We start from the raw sequence: 23,870 nt of genomic DNA, 5'->3' as shown, positions 1-23,870 counted from the left end.
TTTCTTTTTTTTTTACATTTCACATTCAATCTTTAATCATTTCTTATTTACAAACTGATCCTAACAATGAGGTAACATATCCCCGGCCCCATTGGTTCCTGTCTCATAACTCATACATATTCCATACACAACGCTAATTAGTTTGTATTACAGCAAAAATGCTCTTAATAAACAGAAACGTGAAACGACTTCAGGGTTTCTTTTTTGATTATGCGATAGCCACGTAAAATAATCTCCAGTAGAAGCATTTTATTGCACGTACACGGACAGGGATATCTGCCCTAGGAGAGATGAATCTCCTCCCTCCAGCAATACAGCGCCCAGTGCTGTCTTCAACACATCTCTGCCATCTCCAAGAACACTTTCCCTCACTCTCTCTGATTTTACAAGAATATTTCACTGTGTTCTACCTGCTGCTCTCCGTACACAGGGCTCCAGTCTCAGGTGGAGCCTCTAAATTGCATTTTGATGGAAGCACATCAGGCTAATGAAAATTCTGTACCAGGCAAGTCACAGGCTTTGACCATTGAACCAGCACCAAAAAGCTGAGTCCACCTCAGAGGCTTGGAACCACCAGAGTTGAGACAGCAACCTTTATTTTGCAAAGCTTTTTTTTTTTTTTTTAAATAGATAAAAATAAATAATGCTTCAATTTTCAGTTGGTTTTAGAAATTGGACTTTGACGAGAAATCAAAAATGTTACATAACCATGTAATTAAAGCATCGTTATGACAGATTGTTTACTTGAAATGAGCCACTTTTGGTTTTAAGAACACCCTGAATATTCGCTCCGTATATAACATTCACTTGACCAGTGAAAGGATGTAAACAGTGGTCTGGTTTTGCAGCTTATCCATTTAGGAACATATTTGTGCTCTGACATAGATCTGAAATGAGCCAGAAGGAAAAGAACCCAGCCCCGACAGCGTGCACCAAACGGAGAGCAACACGCTGAAAATGCCAAACACTAGGAATTTTGCAAGCTCCCAATATTTACCATCCGGCGCAGAGTCCTATATTCTCAGACGAAGACACCGCAATGAGAAAACAACATCTCTATAAGGGTAAAACAAACAGCATCCAGGATTTCTGAGAGCATTCTTCCAAAATTATTGCACTCGATTAGATTGCCTCATCAACGGGGCCAGAGGCCATTTACACTATTTTCTTTTTTTTTTTTTTTTTATGTAACAGATGAAAGGATTACAGAAAGTTTTCTGGGGCCAAATTTGGAATTAATGATGGGAAAATTCTTTTGCTAATCCCCCATCTCTCCCACTGCTAGCAGGCTCCCAAGGCTGGAAAAACCCAATGTCTCCCGGTATCATGCTTCTATTTCACTCATCAGCGCAAAATCCTGCACTTGGGAGGTTTGGGAAGGACCCTCGGCTTCACACAGAGCCATAAAATCTCAAGGACAGAGCTATACTGAAAATGGGAGTAAAGAACGACATGAGACTCCAATTAAAACTTGGATGTGTCGCAAGGAAATCAAAGGATGGGACTCATCTGCTCAGGGTAGATGTTTGCCCAGCAGCCACCTCCAACCCTTTGGACAAGTTGTCCACGAGCCAGCAATGTGCCCTTGTGGCCAAGAAGACCAAAGGCATCCTGGGGGGCATCAAGAAGAGCATGGCCAGCAGGTGGAGGGAGGTCATCCTGCCCTTCTGCTCTGCCCTGGGGAGGCCACAGTGGTAGCATTGGGACCAGTTCTGGGCTCCCAGTTCAAAAAGGCCAGGGAACTGCTGGAGAGGGGACAGCAGAGGCTACGAGGATGAGGAAGGAATAGAGCATCTCTCTGCTGAGGAAAGGCTGAGAAACCTGGGGCCATTCAGCTGGAGAAGAGCAGACTGAGAGGGGATCTCAGCAATGCTGAGCAATATCTACAGCCTGGGTGTCAGGAGGATGGGGCCAGGCTCTTCTCAGCGGTGCCTGGTGACAGGAGAAGGGGCAATGGGCACAAGCTGGAACATGGGAAGTTCCATCTGAACCTGAGGAGGAACTTCTTTGCTGTGAGGGTGGCAGAGCCCTGGCAGAGGCTGCCCAGGGAGGTGGTGGAGTCTCCTTCTCTGGAGACATTCAAACCCCACCTGGACACGTTCCTGTGGGACCTGCTCTGGCAGGAGGTTGGACTAGATCATCACCTTCCAAGTCTCCTCCTTCCAGTCTGTGACTCTATGATTCCAGCCCAGGCTCAGTGGAGACAAACAGGCTTTGCTGGGACATGGAGCTCAGCGAGGGTGATGTCCCCCAGCCCACCCAAGAAGAAGGACCAATTCTCTGGAGAGTCCAGTGACTACCGCAGCTGGACCAGTTTGCAGGATGCCCTCCTAGGAACCTCCAGCATCACCCCACGGCACCGCCTGGCAGCCTACCAGTGAAGTAAAAATTGATACTGCTGAGAAAAAGCAAAGTTTAATCATTTTTCAGTCATTTAACAAACACAAAAGAATTTACAGGTACCAACTCCAGTGGAGAAGTAAACTTTGCATAATTCATCGGGATGCTCCACCACTCGTGCATCTGCAAAGGCACAGCTACACCAACTGGCACCACAGGAAAGTGCCTGGAGCCACCTCCAAGAGCTGGGAAGAGCAAATCTCTCTGCTGAACAGAGCCTGAGCTGCCAGGGAAAGGGAGAAATCAGCCCGGAATAACAGGTTGTGTAGAAAATAACGTCACCCAGCTCCCTAAAGTCTGTTTCATCAACTATCAGCCACTTCTGAATTAAGCCAATATTTTATCATAACACCAGAACAAGCTCAAGGCACTAATTAGTTGCGGAAGGTGGGAATGTCCAAAGCAGCTCAGGGAAATCAAGCTGGAAATCAAGTGGAAATCAAGCTTCCCGCAGAGACGGGCAATTTGATGGAAAATTTGACTGGAATAAAAAGAAATACTGATGCAGCACTTAATGAAGATGAGCTTCCCCTGCCTCCCCACAGCACGGACCATGGCATTATCACTCAGCAGGAGGAAGGAAAGAGATTCCGAGGGAGGGGAAATGACAGGGCAGTCATCCTCATCAGCCCGAGCAGGTAATGGTGACACGGGGCTGGCAGAGAGCCCGGGGAGGCTGGAGATAGTCAAGCACAGGGCATAAAATAAGATGCATCAAAGGGAAAGCAGCCCCCGGAAAACATCGCTAGGGATTTCGGCTTTTCCAATGTGCCAGTGGCAAGGAAACACCTGACCATACCCCCCTGTATCCACAAATAAAAAGAAAATCTCCCTGAATCGACAGAAAAACAGAAGAGGTTGCATAAAATCAGAGGAAACACAGGAGCCGCTTGCTCAGCAGTGATGAAGCCAAGTGCTGCGTGATCTGGTCCCCCATCAGTCAGACTGTTCCCTTCCTTTTCAGATTGCTTCAAGATCTACAAACACAGAATGACAGGATGATATGGGGTTGGAAGGGACCTCTGGAGATCACGTCATCCAACCCCCTGCCAGAGCAGGTTGCACAGGAACGTGTCCAGGTGGGTTTGAATGTCTCCAGAGAAGGAGACTCCACCACCCCCCTGGGCAGCCTCTGCCAGGGCTCTGCCACCCTCAAAGTGAAGAAGTTCCTCCTCAGGTTTAGATGGAACTTCCTCTGTCCAAGTTTGTGCCCATTGACCCTTGTCCTGTCCCTGGGCACCACTGAAAAAAGACCAGCCCCATCCTCCTGACACCCACCCTTGAAGTATTTATAGGTGTTGATCAGATCCCCCCTCAGCCTTCTCTTCTCCAGACTAAAAAGGCCCAAGTCCCTCAGCCTTTCCTCAGCACAGAGATGCTCCAGGCCCCTCATCATCTCTGTGTAGCCCTCTGCTGTCCCCTCTCCAGCAGTTCCCTGTCCTTCCTGAACTGGGGAGCCCAGAACTGGTCCCAGTGCTCCACACTCTGCAGGGCCACCTGGTTTCCTTCTCGAGATTTGAGAGGCAGAGGCAACTTGGTGTTTTCTTTCCCCCCAGGCTCTGCCCTGCCATCACCAACAGACCATCCTCTCTGCTTTTTACCCTCAGCTCTCCCCAAAGTTTCCATCTTTTGAGAAAGTTGCCTGTAGCTCACAAAAGAGCACGCAAGAAAACATTGAGAATTTGGCTCTAGGCTTCGTAACTGTCTGTAAGACAAACAAAAGTGGCATTATTTGCGTTATTTGTAAAAGGGAGGGTTAAATGTATTCCCAATTTCACAGATGTTTCAAGGCTTCACTGCTAGAAAAAGCCCGGGGTGGTCACGCAGCAATGCCATGGTACAATGCACAGTACCTTCAGGGGCCCAAAAACATACGGATTTGGGGACCTTCCCTCACCCCCAACAGAGGGAAATGGGACACAGACAGTGTATTTTCCTGATGAGAAACCAAGGTTTCACAGAGAATTAGTAAACACGCTCATGCTTCCCACCTGTTTTCTATTTAGAGAAAAAAAAAGCAATTAATATGACTTTTTCAACAACGGTTAATAGAGGAAACTTATGAAACCGAGATTTTTAATTGAAAATGTCTTTACTCACATGAGGCAGAGGATCAAAATCTGACAAGACCACTAAAGCAGAGTTTCTCCCAGCTGCGCAAACCAGTTCTTAACAACCTTAAGATTAATAAACAAAGACATATTCTAGACATTTCATATCCCTCCTGGATTTAGCCACGTATCCAAGGGGCACAGGGGACAGCCGTCCCCTGACTTCACTCTCGGGTGGAACGGAGCTCCCAAGCAGTACTTATTTCACATCGTTGTGAATCGGGCCCCCCCTCACCCCCCACAGACAGGCAGAGAAACACAAGGGGATGAAAAAAAAAAAAAAAAAAATAGGTTGAGGAAGAAGCCGATTTAAGCATATCATTTATTAGCAAGTAAAAGGACATTTACCTTCTCGGTGGTTAAGTACAACACAACCCAAGGATAAAGCATGTGGCGCAAGTCTTTGTGCAGGGGAGAAAGCTGGCGGGGTTCCACGGCTCTAATTGAGCTATTACCATATTGTAAGAAATGAAAAGTCAGAAAGGCTGGAGGATCCGCTCTCCCTCCCAGGGACAGTTCATGTCACGCAGACAATTAAGCAAGTAACAAAGCACATTTACCAGGAGAGCAATTCCCCCATTAGGATACTGGCTCATTTTAAAGCAAATAGGTACTCTTCTAGTTCAATATTGCACTTAATTTGATCCTACATTCAATGCCATGAAACCTTCAAAACCCGAATCCTGTGTAGCCAACACAACGCTTCTCCTTTAATCACTGCCTCAAGACTTCCATTCAGTCCAGGAGGAAAGCCACGGGACAAGAATGCTGAAGTAAAACCCAGCAACGTTCAAAATCTCACCGTAAAAACCCCCATAAAACTGAAAAATGCAAAAGACTGAGCGCAAAATTAATTTTGTACTTGGTATAAATAATCACCAATCTTCTCCTTCAAAAAGCAGGCTCGATAAGAAAATACCAGGTGCTATGTATCGTACACGCACAAGGTGGTACGTAGCGAAACACAATAAAACAACCAGCTCCTGCACAGACAGAACCTGCAGTGGGTGTTTGCAAACCTTTACAGTACGGTCTGGTGACTCTGTGGGCAAAAAGGAGTACAGGTGTACGAGGAGTGAAAAAAAAAAAATCAATCATAATCTTACATAAAAGTGAGGCAAAATGAGTTTCTGTGAGTCTTGTTCTTACCATTCTGTTCATCCAGCTCATTCCCGATTTCCTGCCCCATTTGCTTCTGCCGGGATATGATTGAAGAAAGCGCATCGAGTCCAGCATCTTGCTCTGCACCAGACAAAATATATACAATTACATGAAAAAAAAATTGCTGATGTGCCAGGCTTTGTACCATAAAAGACACAGGAGTGAAGAAAAAGATCTACTCTGTGCTTAAAGAGTTAAACGTATGAAGAAAAATACATCAACAGAACATGAAAATGAATCCTTAGGGCAACAGCACTCTTAAAATTACGTGAATGATGGGTAATTAATTTGTCTGCTCTGGCTGGGACATTTAGCTGAGGGTCCCAAAAAAAAAAAAAAAAATCCAAGAATTCAACATTCAGCTGTTACTCAATCATAAATGCAGGAGATTTTCTGGCACGCAGCCAGAGATCCCTGATTAGCCTTTTTAAATTTTCCAAGAAACTTTTAACATGAATAAAAGACAAACAGGTGATGCAAACACCAAAGAATTCAAATCGATTTTAAGCTGCAAGAGGATACGGAGCGCGTGGGGGAGAGCCTGAGACGGACACTGCAGGGCAGGTATAATTTGATGTGCTCCCACCAGCCCTGCAGACTCCTGTACCAAGATCCACATCACCGCTGCCATCCCCATTTGCGGTGACGTTGCCACTGGCCGGCAGCAGAACGGGAGCCAGAGATCATACAGGATGGATGGAACCCCCCTCCCTGCACCAGGAGGAAGATCTCACCCCCAGCACCTCTTCCTGCTGGGGCTGACCTGCTGGAGAGCAGCTCTGAGGAGAAAGACCTGGGAGTCCTGGTGGACAACAGGATGACCACAAGCCATCAATGTGCCCTTGTGGCCAAGAAGGCCAATGGCATCCTGGGGGGCATAGAATCATAGAATGGTCAGAGTTGGATGGGACCTTAAAGATCATCAAGTTCCAACCTCCCTGCCATGGGCACGGACATCTCCCACCAGACCAGGTTGCTCAAAGCCCCATCCAGCCTGGCCTTGAACACCCCCAGGGATGGAGCAGCCACAACTTCTCTGCCATCAGGAAGAATGGGACCAGCAGGTGGAGGGAGGTCATCCTGCCCCTCTGCTCTGCCCTGGGGAGGCCCCAGCTGGAGCACTGGGACCAGTTCTGGGCTCCCCAGTTCCACAAGGACAGGGAACTGCTGGAGAGGGGACAGCAGAGGCTACAAAGATGCTGAGGGGCCTGGAGCATCTCCCTCACGAGGAGAGGCTGAGGGACTTGGGTCTTTGTAGTCTGGAGAAGAGAAGACTGAGGGGGGATCTGATCAACACCTATAAATACTTCAAGGGTGGGTGTCAGGAGGATGGGGCCAGGCTTTTTTCAGTGGTGCCCAGGGACAGGACAAGAGGGAACAGGCACAAACTTGAACATAAGAAGTTCCATCTAAACATGAGGAGGAACTTCTTTCCTGTGAGGGTGGCAGAGCCCTGGAAGAGGCTTCCCAGGGAGGTGGTGGAGTCTCCTTCTCTGGAGACATTCAAAACAGGCGTTATCTGGCGACTGATTTTATTTGATCACTTCCAATACTTTAATTGCAATGAAGTTACCTCATTAACCACCTGATGTCCTCAGGCTGAGGTTTTCCACCACTTCCAAACTTAAAAATTCCTTACGGATACTGAGGGCCAAAATCTAAAGACACTTTTTAGCTTAAGTTAATTCTTACACTGTTGCAATTCAACAGGAGACGTAGCGTCCCCAGCCTCAAGCACGGCAGTAACACCCCTGCACTCTGCAAGTCAGGGGATCCCCACCACAAACCAGACCACGAACGTGGTCAAAATCAGGGACACCCTGTAAGGTCTTTGAAAATTTGATTTAAGAAGCTTCCAGTTAAGAATACTGTGAGCACAATATTGCTCCTGCAAATACAGAAAAGAACCACCCACCTGGAATTACTATGTTTGACAATAAAACTTCAGGACGGGTTATTGTATTGACTTTGTAGTAAAGGCTCCTCAGGAGTCCTAGCAATGCTTAGAAAAAAAAAAAAAACAAAAAACCAACAGAAAGACTCTTGTACCTTCTATGATCCTTCGCTGCTGCTGCCTGAGATCACCAAAGCCAAGCCCTCTGGTTTCCTCAGATTCTTCCAAGAGCCACGGGTTGGTTACGCCTCGTTTGACCCCTCCCGTCATTAGGCTGGACCTGAAAATAACGTCGGTAAGTAATTTTTCAACACAAAACCCACTCATGGTATAAATTCCTGCTCGCAAGGACTGGCTGACAGAGATGGAAATCCCAGAGATGGCTCACCCTGGGACTCTCTGCAACCATAGAGGACGTGAGCCAAAAAGAGCCCCACGATCTCCACTAATAAAGGCTCCATAACGCTGCCTACAAGGGGTAAAGCAGGAAGAGAATTAGTTTTGCAGTCAACAATTAAGCTACGTGGTGAAATATATATGCTAAGTGGTGAAACGTATACCATACGCTGTATAATACATATACATATTAAATATTATTTGCATGTAAAGCACACAGCATTCAAAACTGCTACAGACAGACCAGGGTTACTGGGAATACACTTAGTTTTCATGTATTTGCTATTGTCAAAACAAACTTCTAGCAGCAGAGAGGTATAGCCTCAAAGCTTCCAGCAGTGAAGGGATCATCACAGTAATACAGATGCAAATCAGCCAAGACTACTAATTTGCTGCTATCCTGACCAAACCTAAAGGGAACAGTTCTGCATTTCAGCAAGGGTGGATGGAAGTGACACAGTTACTCTCCTGCATTTCCTAATCCAGCACCAACACGAGCCACCAGCCACGGACACACACTCTTCTACGAAAGATTAACCAAGTTCTGGGTTTTCTTTTAAAAGAATTATGACTTGAGGTTGTTCGCATTATAGACACTTCCCCGCTTACAATGGAAAACAAGTTTTTCATGTCCAAGGCACATAAATTCAAGCAGTAAAATGAAATGCCACTTAAATATTTTTCTCAATAGCAGATTTCTGGTTTCCGCCTTTCGGCTTCTCGAGGGTTTCTCCTACAAGAAAAACATCATCTGACAGACAGTGAGTGGCCTGAACCCAAACTGCAACACAGATTTGGGGTAAGAGTCACTGTAAGATCAACTCCTCAAGAGCAGGACAGAAGGAAGAGGGTTTACTTTTCTGCTTTGCTTTTTTAAAATTTCATATTTTATTCTCATTTTACCTTTCCCAGTTCTTTTCCCAAAGCGCTTCCACGAACAAAGCAAGAACAGACAGCATTTTGAGGATTCTGCAAATTCTCACAAAAATTTTAATCACACCAAGACCTTTTTTTTTTTTTTTTAAATTTTATTTTTTTATTTATTAATTGAATCCAGGTCCCTTCTCTGCGAGATATACTGAAAGGCTGTACGGTACATACACATGCTTGAAATCAAATCATTTTGGGGTCCAACTCCTGTATCCAACGACTTTCACTCCGCACACACAGCACTGGAGTGAGGAGTGAACGCACCCTGCCCAGGGACCCCCCAGTCTGACAGCAGGGTATTCAGCAAAACCCAGACCCCAGGAGTTCCTGGAGGAATTATGGTGAACTAGAGCCATCTCCTGGCCGCGAGATGAACCAACTCTGCCCCAAAATAATGCATCACCACGTGAGTTTGGGGGCAGCCATAAATCACAGGCACGCACACCTCCGCAGCCCGGTACATTGGGGAGCATTTCACTTCTTCTCACTTCAGATTTTAACACATTTATTCAACTTCACCTCAAGGTAATGAATTCCTCAGATTTCTTTTTTTGCTCCAGGACCAAAAAGCCCTTATTGTAAACCACAGGGTCTCACTGAACTGTGCTGCTGCTGGTGGAGCAGAACCCAGGCTGCCCCAACCACCATCATGAGCAACGTCTGAACGAGAAGAGCCAGGACCCTTCTGCTTTCTAGCCCTTTGCCCCTCCATTAAAACTCACAACTCACCAAGACAAGGAATCAGGTTGGATTAGACAAAGATACACACTCCTGAGATACAGTTTCACACATTCCCTACCCTTCGGAGGTACTTTTAGGGGGTTAAATACGCTCTTGTATTTTCCAGCCTCACCACGACAGCGACCAGGCTCCACAAACCCAAACACCACGGGAACATCACGTTTCTGAAGACACAAAGATCACGAGAGTCCACCCAGTTCAATCAGCAAACACGCAAAATCTAGGGTTAAACAACAACATTACAACTGGCAACATTACTCAAAGAAAGCAAACGGAACCCAAAGCTCTTTGCTCGCTGAATAGAACACGACTAACGGAACCCAAAGCTCTTTGCTCGCTGAATAAAACACGTCTTTCTGCCTGTTAAAAAAAGGCAGAGGCAGGCAAATGTGAAATAATTTTCTCTCTCCCTCCCCCCTAATAATCTGCCCTGTTCTTGTCGGTTGGGTCATGACAACTGGTCTGCTCGTGACAATAATCTTTCTGACATGTTTGGTAACTACCTTCCCACACAGCGCAGCACAACTTCCTACTTCCTCTGATCTTCCCATGTTTCGCTTTGGTGGTGTGAAGATTAAAGCTTATCCAATTAGCCACCCACTGCCTCCGTGGAGTTAATCACGTAAATCTCTGCAACCGTCACAGCGCAGTGGAGTGTGCAGATAGCTTTTGATTACAGGAGCAGATTTAACTAATTACGAGGCTTAGCAGCGCGCCCAAGTATAAAAGATGATGGGGTTTAAAATCAGGGAGCTATGTCAGTGCTTAACAAGGGAGGGCTTATCTTCCAGAAGCCATTGTTTCACTGATAATTCTTATAAAACTCCCCAAGTAACTTAGATTACTCAACCAGCACTTACTTTAGACCAGGGCCACACATCAAGGCTTAGGGCTTTAGAGGACTGATCAGCAAGACCGAATTTGAAACAAAACCTGGGTCATATGACAATTGGCTGCAGGATCACTGGAACATTCCCTGAACAACCCAGAGGGACCCTGGCCCAGCCCTGGGGCACTTCAGCTTCAGGAGAGGGGGCATCCTCTCACTTACCATTTCATTGCTCACACTGGCAGCAGTGTATCTTAGGAAGCTCCAAGCTAGGAAATAAAACAAGTATCATTTGAACATATCAAAAAAAAAAAGAGCTCTCTCCCCTTCCAAAAAATCCAGGAGAAGCCACAAGAGCACTTCCAAATCCTCTCCGTGTTCCTTCCCAGGTGGAGACCTCCCCACTGCAGAAAGGGCAGCATTGCCTGCAGCTGCCAGAGGGCCTTCCCGGCCCCACTAGAACCAAGAGCAGCACATCTCATGTTTGAGGACATGCCATGTTGCTCTTGACACCATTTAACTGCAGTTGGGTTAACTGGTCCCACTGGTTTCAATGACTGGAAGCCGCTCAGAGCAGCTGCCCACTGTGGGACAGACAATTGGCAGAACACAGCTACAGGTGAGAAACCACACAGAGGAGACACCCCTACAGAGGGAAGGCTACCTTTATATCAACACTTACACTCCCATTTTCATAGAATCACAGAATGGTTTGGGTTGGAAGGGACCTCAAAGACCACCCAGTCCCACCCCCTGCCCTGGGCTCCCACCAGCCCAGGTTGCTCAAAGCTTCCACCAACCTGGCCTTGATTTTTATTTCACAACAGCCTCACTTTCCTATCCAAATCCTCAATGTACACCACAATAAACTTTTCCATCAGAGATTCATCTTGCTATCAAATATCACAGCCTTCTTTCTACACCATCCCTTACTTTCTGTGCAAGATTGGTCATAGCACAATACTAAATATATTCTAAAACAGCTCTTCAAAACAGTCTCACCTTCTACAGCTCACTTGTACTCCTTGGGAATGAGAATCCCAGAATGCTATGGGGTTGGAAGGGACCTCTGGAGATCATCCAGTCCAACCCCCTGCCAGAGCAGGGCCACCCAGAACAGGTTGTACAGGAACGTGTCCAGGTGGGTTTGAATGTCTCCAGAGAAGGAGACTCCACCACCCCCCTGGGCAGCCTCTGCCAGGGCTCTGCCACCCTCACAGCAAAGAAGTTCCTCCTCAGGTTCAGATGGAACTTCCCGTGTTCCAGCTTGTGCCCATTGCCCCTTCTCCTGTCCCTGGGCACACTGAGAAGATCCTGACCCCATCCTTTCTAAGAGAGAACTATAAGAAAGGAGAATTCTTTCTAGAAAGAACATGCATCTTGTGCAATTCTATCCAGAGAAAAGGTGATGGGACAAATCCACCCTTTGAGAGTATTTGTCCTGTTCATAAAATGATCAGCCACCCCATGACCTGCAACTCGCACCTCGATAGACTCTACATTGGTCCCATCTGTTGGGACAAGACACACCTGAACCTCTGCCTGGCTGGTGGAAGGTTGAGCACAAGCAACAGGAACATCAGCCTCCAACAGGTCCCAGTTGGACATTTTTTCTCCTACAGAGCCAGCACAGCCACACCAGCACAATCCGTGACACCACTGACGCAGAAACAACCTTGGGCAAGAAACTTCTGGTGGTTTTGAGCAAATTTAGGAGGCAAAACAGAAAGCACAGAGCTCAGCCTTGAAAGCTGCCCTCCTACTGACATTTCTTCCTGAGGCTAATGAGCGTTAAACATTAATAACAGGCACAACCTGAGACACAACACCTAAACTTGTGGCATTTGACTTAACTTTGGTATTTAAATCCTTTCTTTGCTATTCCTTATAAATGCACAGATACACAGTTTTCCCATAACCACAGACTTGACTTAGCAAGGTCCTTAAGGGTGTTCTGAAGGAAGAGAGATACAAACTGGACCTCGAACTCAGACTAAACCGAGAAGACTGCACTATTTTACCGCAATCTTTCTTAAATTTGGGGTGGGCACACCCAACCTTGGGTTTTACAGGCGGGTTCTACCTGCTGCCTGCATGAGGACACACACACTGTAACCTACAGAGAGCTTCCAGGTGCTCCAAGGTAGGACAGAAGGTGGCCCAAATACTGAGACACCGTTTAGTGGATGAGGAGGGTGTTGAGACAACTATAACCCTGTTGGCTCATGATTACACAGCCAAAGGATAATTAATGCTGGAAAAATCCTGCCCCAGATCCTAGATTTGATCTTGTTACTCAGACATTCTCAAGCACAGCTTTCTGGATGGACAATTCACCTCTCCTTCCACCCTTCCCATCCATCTCCTGGACACAGAGCTAATCACATCCGCCATCGGGACCCACAGCTGCAGCCGGGAGAGCTTCCAGTGGGAACTGGGAGGGAGGAAGGAAAGCAGGAAGGAGTTTAAAGGCACCTCAACAACTGCTTATAATCTTATTTTGTGAACAGCATTTGCTCCTCCATGAACAACAGCCAGATTCACAAAAGCATTTACGCACCCAATGGCTCATGGATTGAAATCAGGCGCTTGAGGTCTATTTGGCTTTCGGCAAAATGCCCATTTGGAGTAAGACCTAAACACCATACGTCTGACACGCAAATTCTTGAGCAGGAAAATAGCAATCCACATTAAAAAACCCAACTTTTGGAAGAGTCCATATTATTTTTTTATCTAGGGTAGCGATTACTTAAGGCGTCTTGTGGCCCACAGCTACCAAAAGCTTTCTGTATTTTTGAGAAATTCAAAGAGAAACCCAGAAAGTCGTGTTAAAGGGCACACAATTTATTGATTCACTGCTGATCAACAGATACTTCCACATCCTGACTGCCTGCTCGGGCAGGAGAAGGAACGTTCTCCATTCCTTTGCCTCCACCAATGTTTAACAAAACCTTGATATTGTGATTTCCAGAAAGTCAATATTTCAAACAGTGTGAAATCCCGGGGATTTCTACTCTCTTACTCAAACTAACCCGCACGGATCTCTTTCCAAGGAGAAAAGAGGGGAGAAGATACTGGAATTGCCCTATTGAAAACCAATTAAAGAAAATTTAACTGACCCCGCACACAAACAGCACCACCTTTCCCCTGGAAAATTCCAGTTGCATCTTAATTAAGGCTGACAACGCCGGAAGGTAAATTAATGCTACAGCAAAGCAAAGGCAGCGTCCTGCCCCGTGCCCCAGCCCGAGTTGTCAGTTGGGATAAATACTAAGAGCATTAAGGCCACTGTATTTCCCGCTCAGAAACAGCTTTACAGCAGTTTTCAAAGGATGTAAAACTCACTGAATGGTGACCAAATATAAACGAAGATTAATTCTAGTAAAACCTTCACAGTTACGGGCCACGGGGACAATAAAATATGTGATCAGTGGTGCAAGAAGGTTAATGAAAGGAATGACTGCTGGAAAGAAAAAGACTTCTGAAACTGTGTGCTGTCACTTCAGAGATGGATTAGATACGGAAAAGCAATACAAAACCAGGGAAAAGTGTCACCGCTAGAACTTCATCAAACAACACGCGCTGATTTTGCTAATGCAGTGGGAAAAGCTGACTTTCAGACTTCAGACACGCTGAGGAGAGGCCTTTGCCACCCACTCCAATCCAAAACAGCCTGCTCCAGAAGTCATTTCAGAGAAAGCCAGCGCCGTGAGCAGCAGCTTAACCCCACCAGAAGCTCTCACCTTCTGGCCCTACCAGCGGGGTGACAGGCAGGGGACACAAGCTCCTTCCCTGCCGACCTGTGTCCTGGCTGGGCTGGGGCAAGAGGGCAAGGTCTGATTTACCAGCACAAGGTTCAGGCCCTGGGTACATCCCTGCCCGCACCGCCGAAAACAAGACCTCCAGGGGAAAATATGGAAGGGTTGGGAATTGACCAGAACAGCTGGCATAGTTTTAACCATTTTTAATTAAAGAAGTTAAAAGAGAACTATAAAACTTCAAGCCTTGCAACACCAGCAAATAAATACTGTCTCTGATGTTATCTTGTGCTGGAAAATACTGGTTTCCCTGATGACTTCTAACAGAGCTTGAAATTATCATGGGATTTTGGTATTTTCCTCTCATCTGCCTCAACACCTTCACGCCAGGGCAGCTCCAGGTTGAGTCCTGGCCCTGGGTCTGACCCACAGAGACAGCCATGCTTCAGAGGCCACATCAGCTCATGGACTGACAACACAAGAGCTTCCTCACCCCATCGGTCCCCACGGGCTACTGGTTTCGGTTTATTTTACGTGTTTCAGTTGACTCAGCCCACAGAGGTAAAAGCCAGCACCGATGCATCCACTGGGTTTGCACTGTGCTCTGGAAAAACCAGACCCAGAACAATTAACAGATTCATCAAAGCCCATGGTTTTACCATCCCCAGATGTTGTACTGACCATGCCCAGTTATGCAAAGATGACAAACTGCAGTGAAACACAAGCTTTGGCTGAGCCAAACGCCGCGTCTGGGAACATCAGTGAGCAGAAGCCAACCCCTACACCGTGTCACTGAGCACACCCTCACAAAACTGGGGGGACTGGGGGTGTTCAGCCTGGAGAAAAGGAGGCTGAGGGGAGACCTTCTCGCTCTCTCCAACTCCCTGAAAGGAGGGTGTAGCCAGGGGGGGTCGGTCTCTTCTCCCAAGGAACAGGCGATGGGACAAGAGGAAACGGCCTCAAGTTGTGCCAGGGGAGGTTCAGATTGGAGATTAGGAAAAAATTTTACACTGAAAGGGTTATTAAACCTTGGAATGGGCTGCCCAGGGAAGGGGTTGAGGCCCCATCCTTGGAGGGACTTAAGAGATGGGTTGACATAGAGCTTAGAGACATGGTTTAGTGATGGGTTTTTATCAGATGGTTGATGGTTGGACTGGATGATCTGAAAGGTCCCTTCCAACCTGGACAATTGTATGATTCTAAAACACAAATACACACCTGAATACAGAAAACTACCAATTAAGCTTTGAGTATCTCTTATACCTGCTCCAAGATACACAAAGTAAACAAACTAGGAAAAAAAAATAAATCTTATTTTCAACAGGTAGGGTACCAATGTGAGTGGTACCCAATTTCTTAACTACACAAAACTTCAAAGCTCTCTTTGCCTTTTCCAAGGGCACAGCACTGGAAAGGGACTGGGTCTCAAAGAACATCAGCAAAATGGCTCAGGTATTTCTTTAAAAACATGAGGAGTTAAAAGTATATCAAGTTTTTGTTCTGTTCTAAGACCGGGGGCTGACATATTGCAACAAGAAACTGTCTCAGGAGGGCTCTGACACTCGCCCTCCCAGGAGAGACCTGACAAAGGCATAAAATCCAGCACTGGGTGTTTGCTCCGGGAGAGCTCCGGTGAACACAGGGCATGAGACAACACCTGCCATTAGAAGAGTAAGCTAAAAATGTTTTTAAAAATATGGATTTCTATGGCACATCCATGTTGGAGGAGTATAGTTGGGCTCTTCAGAGGCAGATCTCAGCACACTGGGTTTTAATGTCCCCAGAGACAGAGACTCCACCACCTCCCTGGGCAGCCTGTGGTGCGCCCCAGCCCATGAATGCAGAGCACAGCCCTGCCCGACCCACAGCCCTGCCCGACCCACAGCCCTGCCCGACCCACAGCCCCCACCAGCTCAAGAAGAAAAGAGAGACTGGGTTTGCTATTTGAATTGGGAAAGAGAAGCGTAACAAATTTACAGGACTCTCTCAATTCCACTGCTCACAAGCGTTTTTAACTCGGTCCTTTGGCGAGACGTAAAAGCTCCTGGATGTGAAGGACATGCACAGAGCTCCTCAGCAAGACACACGCTCACACAGAAACTGCAGCTGCCCAAAACTCTGAAATACAACCAAGGGCAGCAAATGCTCCCAACTGGAATTCCACAGGCAAAAACCAGTGCTGACCTCACTGGAAACAGATAAAATCCAAAAGACCATGAACAAAGCACTGGAAACAACCCATCCTGCCTTATTCCACTGCTCCCTGAGTTTGCAGGACTGCAATATCTGCAGTAAAAGAGGGTTTTTTTATATAATTATATGCCAGTTCTATGCCTGAGGTGTTATGGACGCAGCACCTGTGTGACTCCCACCAAACCCAACTCATGCACTGCTAATAATTTACTAATTATAATAGAGGCCTGAATTTTATGCTTCAAGAAAAGACAAGAGACCACCAGGGATGGATTCTAAGAAATATTAGAGACAACAAACATAACTCCTTCCACTCGGAAGGGGATGTAAGAGAATGGCATAAGGAGAGCACAACTTGAAGGCTATTAACCATAATTATACTTCCCAGCTGTGAATCACGGAATTGTCAGAGTTGGAAGGGACCTTCTAGAGACCCTCCAGTCCAACCCCCCTGCCAAAGCAGGGTTGCCCAGAGCACATCACTCAGGAGCATCCAGGTGGGGCTTGAAGATCTCCAGAGAAGGGGACTCCACACCCTCCCTGGGCAGCCTCTGCCAGGGCTCTGCCACCCTCACCCCAAACAAGTTCTTCCTCGTATTTGAATGGAACTTCCCATGGTCCAGCTTGTGCCCGTTGCCCCTCGTCCTGTCACTGGGAACCACTGAAAAGAGTCCGGCTCCATCCTCCTTCAACCCACCCTTTAGATACTTATAAACATAAATAAGGTCTCCCCTCAGCCTTCTCTTCTCCAGGCTCAAGAGCCCCAGCTCTCTCAGCCTTTCCTCATCAGGGAGATGCTCCAATCCCTCCATCATCTCTGTTGCCCTACGCTGGACTCTCTCCAGCAGTTCCCTGTCTCTCTTGAACTGGGGAGCCCAGAACTGGAGGCAGGATTCCAGTTGTGGCCTCCCCAGTGCAGAGCAGAGGGGGAGAATGACCTCCCTCCACCTCCTGGCCACACTCTTCCCTCTGCAGCCCAGGATCCCATTGGCCTCTTGGCCACAAGGGCACGTTGCTGGCTCATGGAAAGTGTGCTATCTACCAGGACCCCCAGATCCTTCTCCTCAGTAGTGCTTCCCAGAAGATCCATCCCTGACCTGTATTGGTGCCTGGGGTCCCCAGGTGAAGGACCTTACATTTGTCCTTGTGAAAGACACACCAAATTGGAAATGGGCCTGTACTCCATTTGAAGGCCACCATTGATTGCTGCACATCATCACTGGGGATGGTGCGAAGCTTAAGCCTCATCCTGACAGTTTTCTTCCCACTAATTCACGCAGACCTCGTCCGGTGGCACCCACAGCCCCACTCCACGGGTGACGGCAAAGTATTACCCATATTACTCCCCATTCCTCCCCAGTTTTATATACATACGTGACACTCTCACTAAAAAAAAAAAAAAAAAAAAAAGCACAATTTCTAAGCAAACAAAACCCCAGTTTGCTTCCCGTGGAGGTAACCGAGTTCAGCGGATGCATTTCATACTGTGCTGAGACCTGGTCAGAGCACAAAGCCCACTGTCCGGGGGGGGTGACAATGTCCTACCTGATCACGTCTGGCTCCGGGCCTTCGTTCTTGTAAGATGCCTCCAGTTGTTTCTGCCTTGTGAGAAGGTCGTCCACCAGGTTCTGCCTCCTGTCGCCCTCCAGCTGCGTGCTGAGCACACTTGGTTAAGGACCAAACTTAAAAACACTGGAAAACTTGCCTTTTATTATATTGAATACTACCCATTATACATTCTTAAACTAAATCAGACCCCCTGATCATCAAAACGAATTAGAGGAACTATTTAAACTCTGTAATATATAAGATAAGGATGGGTCACATTTTTCTGAATGAAATCTGCTGTTATTCTAAAGACATTTCAGAGTAATCTCTGGGCCATCACCTCAAAGTACTAAGAGAACTGGAAGGCCACTTACTGCCAAATTAGCCTAAGTTTTAAGACCAGCATTTTCCCCTCCAGAATCCAACATAATTCTGCTTTGAGAAGTCCTACCCAGCTGATGTCCTCCAACGCTGATGATGTCTAACGTACTGCAGGGGTTCAGTTGGGGAAGAATGACTCTTCTTAAAAGAGCTCCAGCTCCCACTGTTACACTATAACTGGGGCAGCCCCAAACACTACAGAGCTCTGGAAATCAGCAGAGTCCTTCACGGCTCACACCACAGCCCAGGTGAGTCGCTCGTGGGCAAGAACCAGTGAACAACCAAACATTTACCCAGAGCATCTGTTTCCAGTTGGAATTTACCAGCAGAACATCCCACTGGCCACTGATGCAGCAGGAAAACAGTTCATGCAGTATCTCTGAAAGACAAGGTGCCCCGAAGCGCTGCAGATTCGACAGGGAACGTGTGTTTGGTTTTTTTTTAATTAATCTTAGTGACATCTTGAAGGACTAATAACTCTCTCCCGAGTACTGTTCAGCAGATTATGCACCAGCTGAACTGATCTGTGTTTTCTGCCACAGCAGTAGCACTCATAGACTCAGAGAGTGGTTTGGGTTAGAAGGGACCTTAAAGCCCACCCAATGCCACCCCCTGCCCTGGGCAGAGACACCTCCCACCAGACCAGGTTGCTCCAAGCCCCCTCCAACCTGGCCTTGAACCCCTCCAGGGATGGGATTCATGTCTCTCAAGCGCTCACTGGACACGAAAGCTTTACCCCTGGCCACCAGCACTGGGGGCTGCGCTTAGAAGGGATTTCTGCCATACTAAGCTTGATATTAAACATACATTCATTAAATCAGACTGCTGCTGGGTATCTGCAGGGAGACAGACGGACTTCCTCGACTCCCTAAGCCTGATGATGCCAGCATACAGACAGAGCAGCAAATCCAAGCAAGGCCACGGGGTAACACTCCCAGAAGAAAACCTGTGATTTCTTTCTAAGGCATATTTTAAAGCATTTTGACATCATTCTGAAGAGGCAGTTCCAGCACTCCTTGGGTCAGTCCAAGTCAGGGCTGCCACGTCCCTGCCCAAGGCTCCATCCTTCCTTTCCACCAGGACCAGCCCAGCACCCCCTGCAGCCAGCAACCAAGCCGAGAGAAATTCACTCATCAGTGAGTTTTCTGCTGAAAAATCAAGCCATGTCAGCTCACAAAGCAGTGCACAGGCAAGACAATGGCAGCTCTGAGGTTATTCAGACCATCTCGTTAAGCTTTTCTCCGACACAAAGGTACCCAGGGCCAGCCTCGGGCCCGCCCTGCCGGAGATGCCCACGCTCCCAACTCTGCGGCTGCAGCAAAAATACTAAACAGCAGCACAGACAAACTCTTCTAAAAATGGAATGAGGGAAAAACCCCAAGTGTGTGACAGAGTAATTACAGCACATTTTTCCACTCTCTCCCCCAGCACAGAAAGGTCGGTGAGCTGGTGTTTACACAGATACATCTGGTGTGTTGATACAGCCCGAAGCAGCGAGTCCCTCAGCTGATCAATCTTCTCTCTGAGGTTCTGCAACGAGGATCTGATAATCACATTCAGCTGAAGGGGAAGAAAGAGAGATTTTTATTTTTTTTTTTTTTATAGTCTGAGTTATATCTGCAGAAAATTTAATACTACTATATGCAGGTGTAAGTTAAATATATTTAACTTCAGCCGTACTGGTGTGAAGGGCTCCATTCCAAACCCAGAAAGCCTGACTCACAGCCACCAGGGGAGCGATGCCTGAACTGGTCTGGACTGCTTACAAGATAACGAGATAAATAGCACTAGTTTCGCAAACACAATTTTATAGCTTTAATACTGTTTAATATGGAGAGTTTATAATGACTTTCTTTCAAGTCATTATAAAAAACACTCATTTATATGGGCAAAATATTCCAGCACATTTTAAGATTTTTCCAGTTAGTTTTCCAGTTCTTTCCTCTGATCTTTAATACAGAGAGAGGCACCAGCTGCTTCTGCTCCCAGGTTTCTTTCCCAGCGCCCAGGACTAGAGGAAACCTTGCTACAGGTTCAGACACTCCCTCCACTGAACTCCTCCAGGCTTTAAACTAAAGATCCCAAAGAAATTCAAATCCCATTTCCCTGTTCAGCAGCACCTGTGACTCCCGACCCTCTCTCACCACTGACCTGCCCAAGTTCCAGAGGTGGCTGCTCTCACTAAAAACATCATTAAGTCCTTCACATTCTCCCCTGCTGCAACCCGAGGTCTGCAGGAATCCTCCTCCTCCCTCCCCACCCCTTCCCAAGCTGGGCTGACGTTATCCTCTGGGATTGTCCTCCAGAAATGCTATTTCTTTTCATTCCAGTTATGTAGAACATACTAGGAAAAAACACGGTGACTGCAATTAACTATGCAAGTCATCCTAATTAAGACTTTATGAGCTTCTTGTTTACAAGATCTTAGCCCCACTGTGGGTTGTAACGGTTCGCAACCTCAGATGCTCTGTGTGATGAACCAGTAACAGAGGAGGAGGATTTGCTTTGACTCTCCTTCCCGCATCCCTGAAGACACAGAGGCAACAGCCAGACACCGACATCTCACCGAGCAGCCACCATGCTGCAAGGATCCTGCCTACAGCTAAACTGTGCCTGGGGGCTGCGCAGGGATGGAGCCAGAGCTCCCCAAAAATCACCCCATGCTTCAGAAGTTTAAATCTCTCTGACTCGGTGTGACTTCTCCTCCAACACTACCAACTACGACAGAAAGCAGGTGCAACCACGCTGAGAGCACGCAGCCAGAGCGGAGAGCTGCAAAATCCACCTTCTGCCAAACACTAAGGCATCATTTCCAAAGCCAGGATAGGGAGTAAATGCTTTTAGGAAAGGTCAACCCCCTGCACACCCTCTAGCTCTGCAATTAGGCAATAAAAAGCCTTGTCATTCCACACGTACAGTCCCTGCACTGGTGTCCGGGTGGAGAACGCTGCGGTTAATCGGCCCAGAACAGCAAAGTAACATAAAAGCACACACATCCGAGAGAGTCATCCCACAGAGACTCCCTCTGCTCCTCTGGCCAGAAGCTGCCGGGCTGTGACAAAGAATTTCACTTCCATTAAAAGAGAAAAAAAAAAAAGAAAAGAAAAGAAAAAGAAAAACCCATGGAAACCCGAAGACCAGCTCAATAGAGCAGAGTTCAGAGATGGTAAGTCCTGGTTTGAAATCTTTCAATCTTTCCCTACAGGGTCGGGCTTTGTGTGGTTTTTTTTTTTTTCCCATTTTAAATCTAATGCTCTATTTTTTGCTCAGCAATAAGCAGTAAGTTTTTTTAGCCACGCTAATGGCAAAACACTATAAAAATAAAATCTTGTTTACATTCTCCTTACCAGGCAAACACCTACAAAGATTATTTTTTTTTTCCTCCGTTAAAACATTCAGGAGTCACAGAATATATGGCTGCTCAGCCGTGGATTTCTCAACATGCCTCTCTGTTATGAAAACAACTCTCTCATTGTTGGAAACTTGTTTACAGTAGAATCAAACACCACCAAATATTCCTCTTTAACTGTTAATGGATTAAAGGGAAACTGCGCTTGGAAAACACGGGGCACGGAACAAATGATTTTATGAAGAAGCAAGTCAACCGTGTAATGTTTCCATAAAACACAGCGGAGCAGAGTTACTGTGCAAGAAAGGCTTCAAACAACACGAAGACAAGGTTTTGTTGGGGTTTTTGGGAACATGTCACCGATGGCAGTGATGCCAACAGAGAACTTTGTCCTCTATAAACACAGATGGATTAAGCAGCAATCTTTTTATCAGCCTTCTATTGCTTACGTGTGTATCTGTCCAACTGCTAATACCTCATCAACCTAAAAGCAAGGAGTTTAATCGCCACCTCTAAATACTCCTCTCTGTTCTACAGCTAGAGAAAATATTTCTCTCAAATCCCACTTATTTGGGCCTTCTGAAACCTCTTTTCAATCCATGCCAAATTTGAGTCATTCATTAAAAAGCAGTGATTTCTTCGACATTTCTTCAAAGGAAACATCTCAAAAAAATGACATTTTATTTGAAGAGCAACCAGCAAAGAGCCTGGCAAAGAAGATTTGGTGATCACACATCACACTACAACCCTGCCATCAAGAGAGGCAGAGCCTACAAAATAAACCGGTGGGGTTTTAATTATGCAAATTATTATAAAAGACCAACTCAAGGGCTTCCAAGCATTTTCATCTTAACGCAGTCAAGGGAGAAGTTAATGGCACCATCCCCAGGGTGTGTGACCAAGCAGGCTCCTGTGCTTCCTGAAGGAAAGGACGAGGCTTTTAGTCCTAAAGAAAGCAGCCTCCTGAGAATCTCTCTCTTTTATTTTTTAAGCAGGAAGTGTGAAGAGGCGGAGAACGTCATATCCCTGGCTAAGTTCTAACTTCTGCTTCTCATTCATATTTAACTCCGGTGTTACATTTTGTTAGAAATGTAGCTAAAAAAGGCCACAAAATACATATTTCATCTCATCTACAGCCACTACGGAAAGGAAGGATGCCAGCCTCGCGGGGAAACGTATCCATTCAATATTCACACAGAGAGAAGGACACAGAACTGATGCACATCCCAGCATCTCAGATCCCCAGACGCAGTTCCGCTCCCCAGCGGCACGTGCCCTGCACCCCCACGGCCCCCCCTGCTCTCCTCTTGCAACACCAGCAACAGCACACACAGAAAAGATTCATTACGGTTAAAGCCAAGATGACCAGCAACAGCACACACAGAAAAGATTCATTACAGTTAAAGCCAAGATGCTTCCAACCTAGACGATTCTATGATTATTTTTGTGGCACTGAAAAGCTACCGTTAATTGACAAAGTGTACTCTTTGTTTTCTTTACGGAAATATTAAAGAACTATTAATATTAAGTCCCTGCCACTAGACGTGACTTTTAATTGGCAGGCTCCCGGCTGGCAGCCCCATGCCCGGGCATGGTGGGGGGATCCAGACAGGCTGGGGAGCGTCACCCCCTTCCCCACAGGGCTCCGGGCTGTGGCACTTGGTGAGTGCTCCTGGAGAGGCAGGAAATTCAGGATCTACAGCTTCCAAGCCACATCTGACTCCTGCAAATTTAATGCCCCAGCAGCGTTTAGAGCAGTTCAAAGCGACATCTGGCTCGGAAGGCTGGCGGGGCAGTACCTTGGCTGAACTCTCCCCGTTCCTCTGGTACCGGTTGCGCTCCTGGATCTTCTCAGCCACCTCCTGGGCCACCTGGCAAGCGGCGTCGTAGAGCGGGAGCCTGGGGAGGAGAGGGTGCAGCTGAGCCCCCCCCCCGCTTTACCCTCCCGCCCCCGGGGCCTGGCTCTGCCGGGAAACCCCCCGTGACCTACCACAGGCGCCCAAACCCCGGCACAGCTTCTGATATTTATCTAAAATTCGGGTTTGTGGGGGAGGAAAAAGCGCTGCGCAGGGCAGGGGACACCCCCCCCAAGCCAAGCGGGGTGCGGGGCGGGCCGGGGGCGCACAGAGCCGGGCCTGGCTCTGCACAGGCCGCCGCCGAGCGCGGCTCACCCGGCCCC

The 23,870-nt window shown here is 47.1% G+C and overlaps 1 protein-coding gene across 1 annotated transcript in view; it reads right to left on the bottom strand.

Moving 5' to 3' along the window:
* Positions 1-23,716, bottom strand: part of STX8 (syntaxin 8) — a gene marked incomplete at its 5' end in the record, with an annotated part of 118,049 nt that extends 94,333 nt beyond the window's left edge. Inside the window, 6 exons of the mRNA XM_014960120.1 lie at positions 5,661-5,753; positions 7,722-7,846; positions 17,959-18,069; positions 19,808-19,902; positions 23,491-23,590; positions 23,682-23,716. Of these exons, the coding sequence (XP_014815606.1) occupies positions 5,661-5,753; positions 7,722-7,846; positions 17,959-18,069; positions 19,808-19,902; positions 23,491-23,590; positions 23,682-23,716 (559 nt within the window). The remainder of the gene's footprint in view (positions 1-5,660; positions 5,754-7,721; positions 7,847-17,958; positions 18,070-19,807; positions 19,903-23,490; positions 23,591-23,681) is intronic.
* Positions 23,717-23,870: the final 154 nt, after the last annotated feature.

This window comes from Calidris pugnax, unplaced genomic scaffold (genome assembly GCF_001431845.1).
Source record: "Calidris pugnax isolate Ruff unplaced genomic scaffold, ASM143184v1 scaffold463, whole genome shotgun sequence".
Classification (NCBI taxonomy): domain Eukaryota; kingdom Metazoa; phylum Chordata; class Aves; order Charadriiformes; family Scolopacidae; genus Calidris; species Calidris pugnax.
Note: the sequence above shows the minus strand (reverse complement) of the source record. Positions and strands in the feature narration are given on the sequence as shown.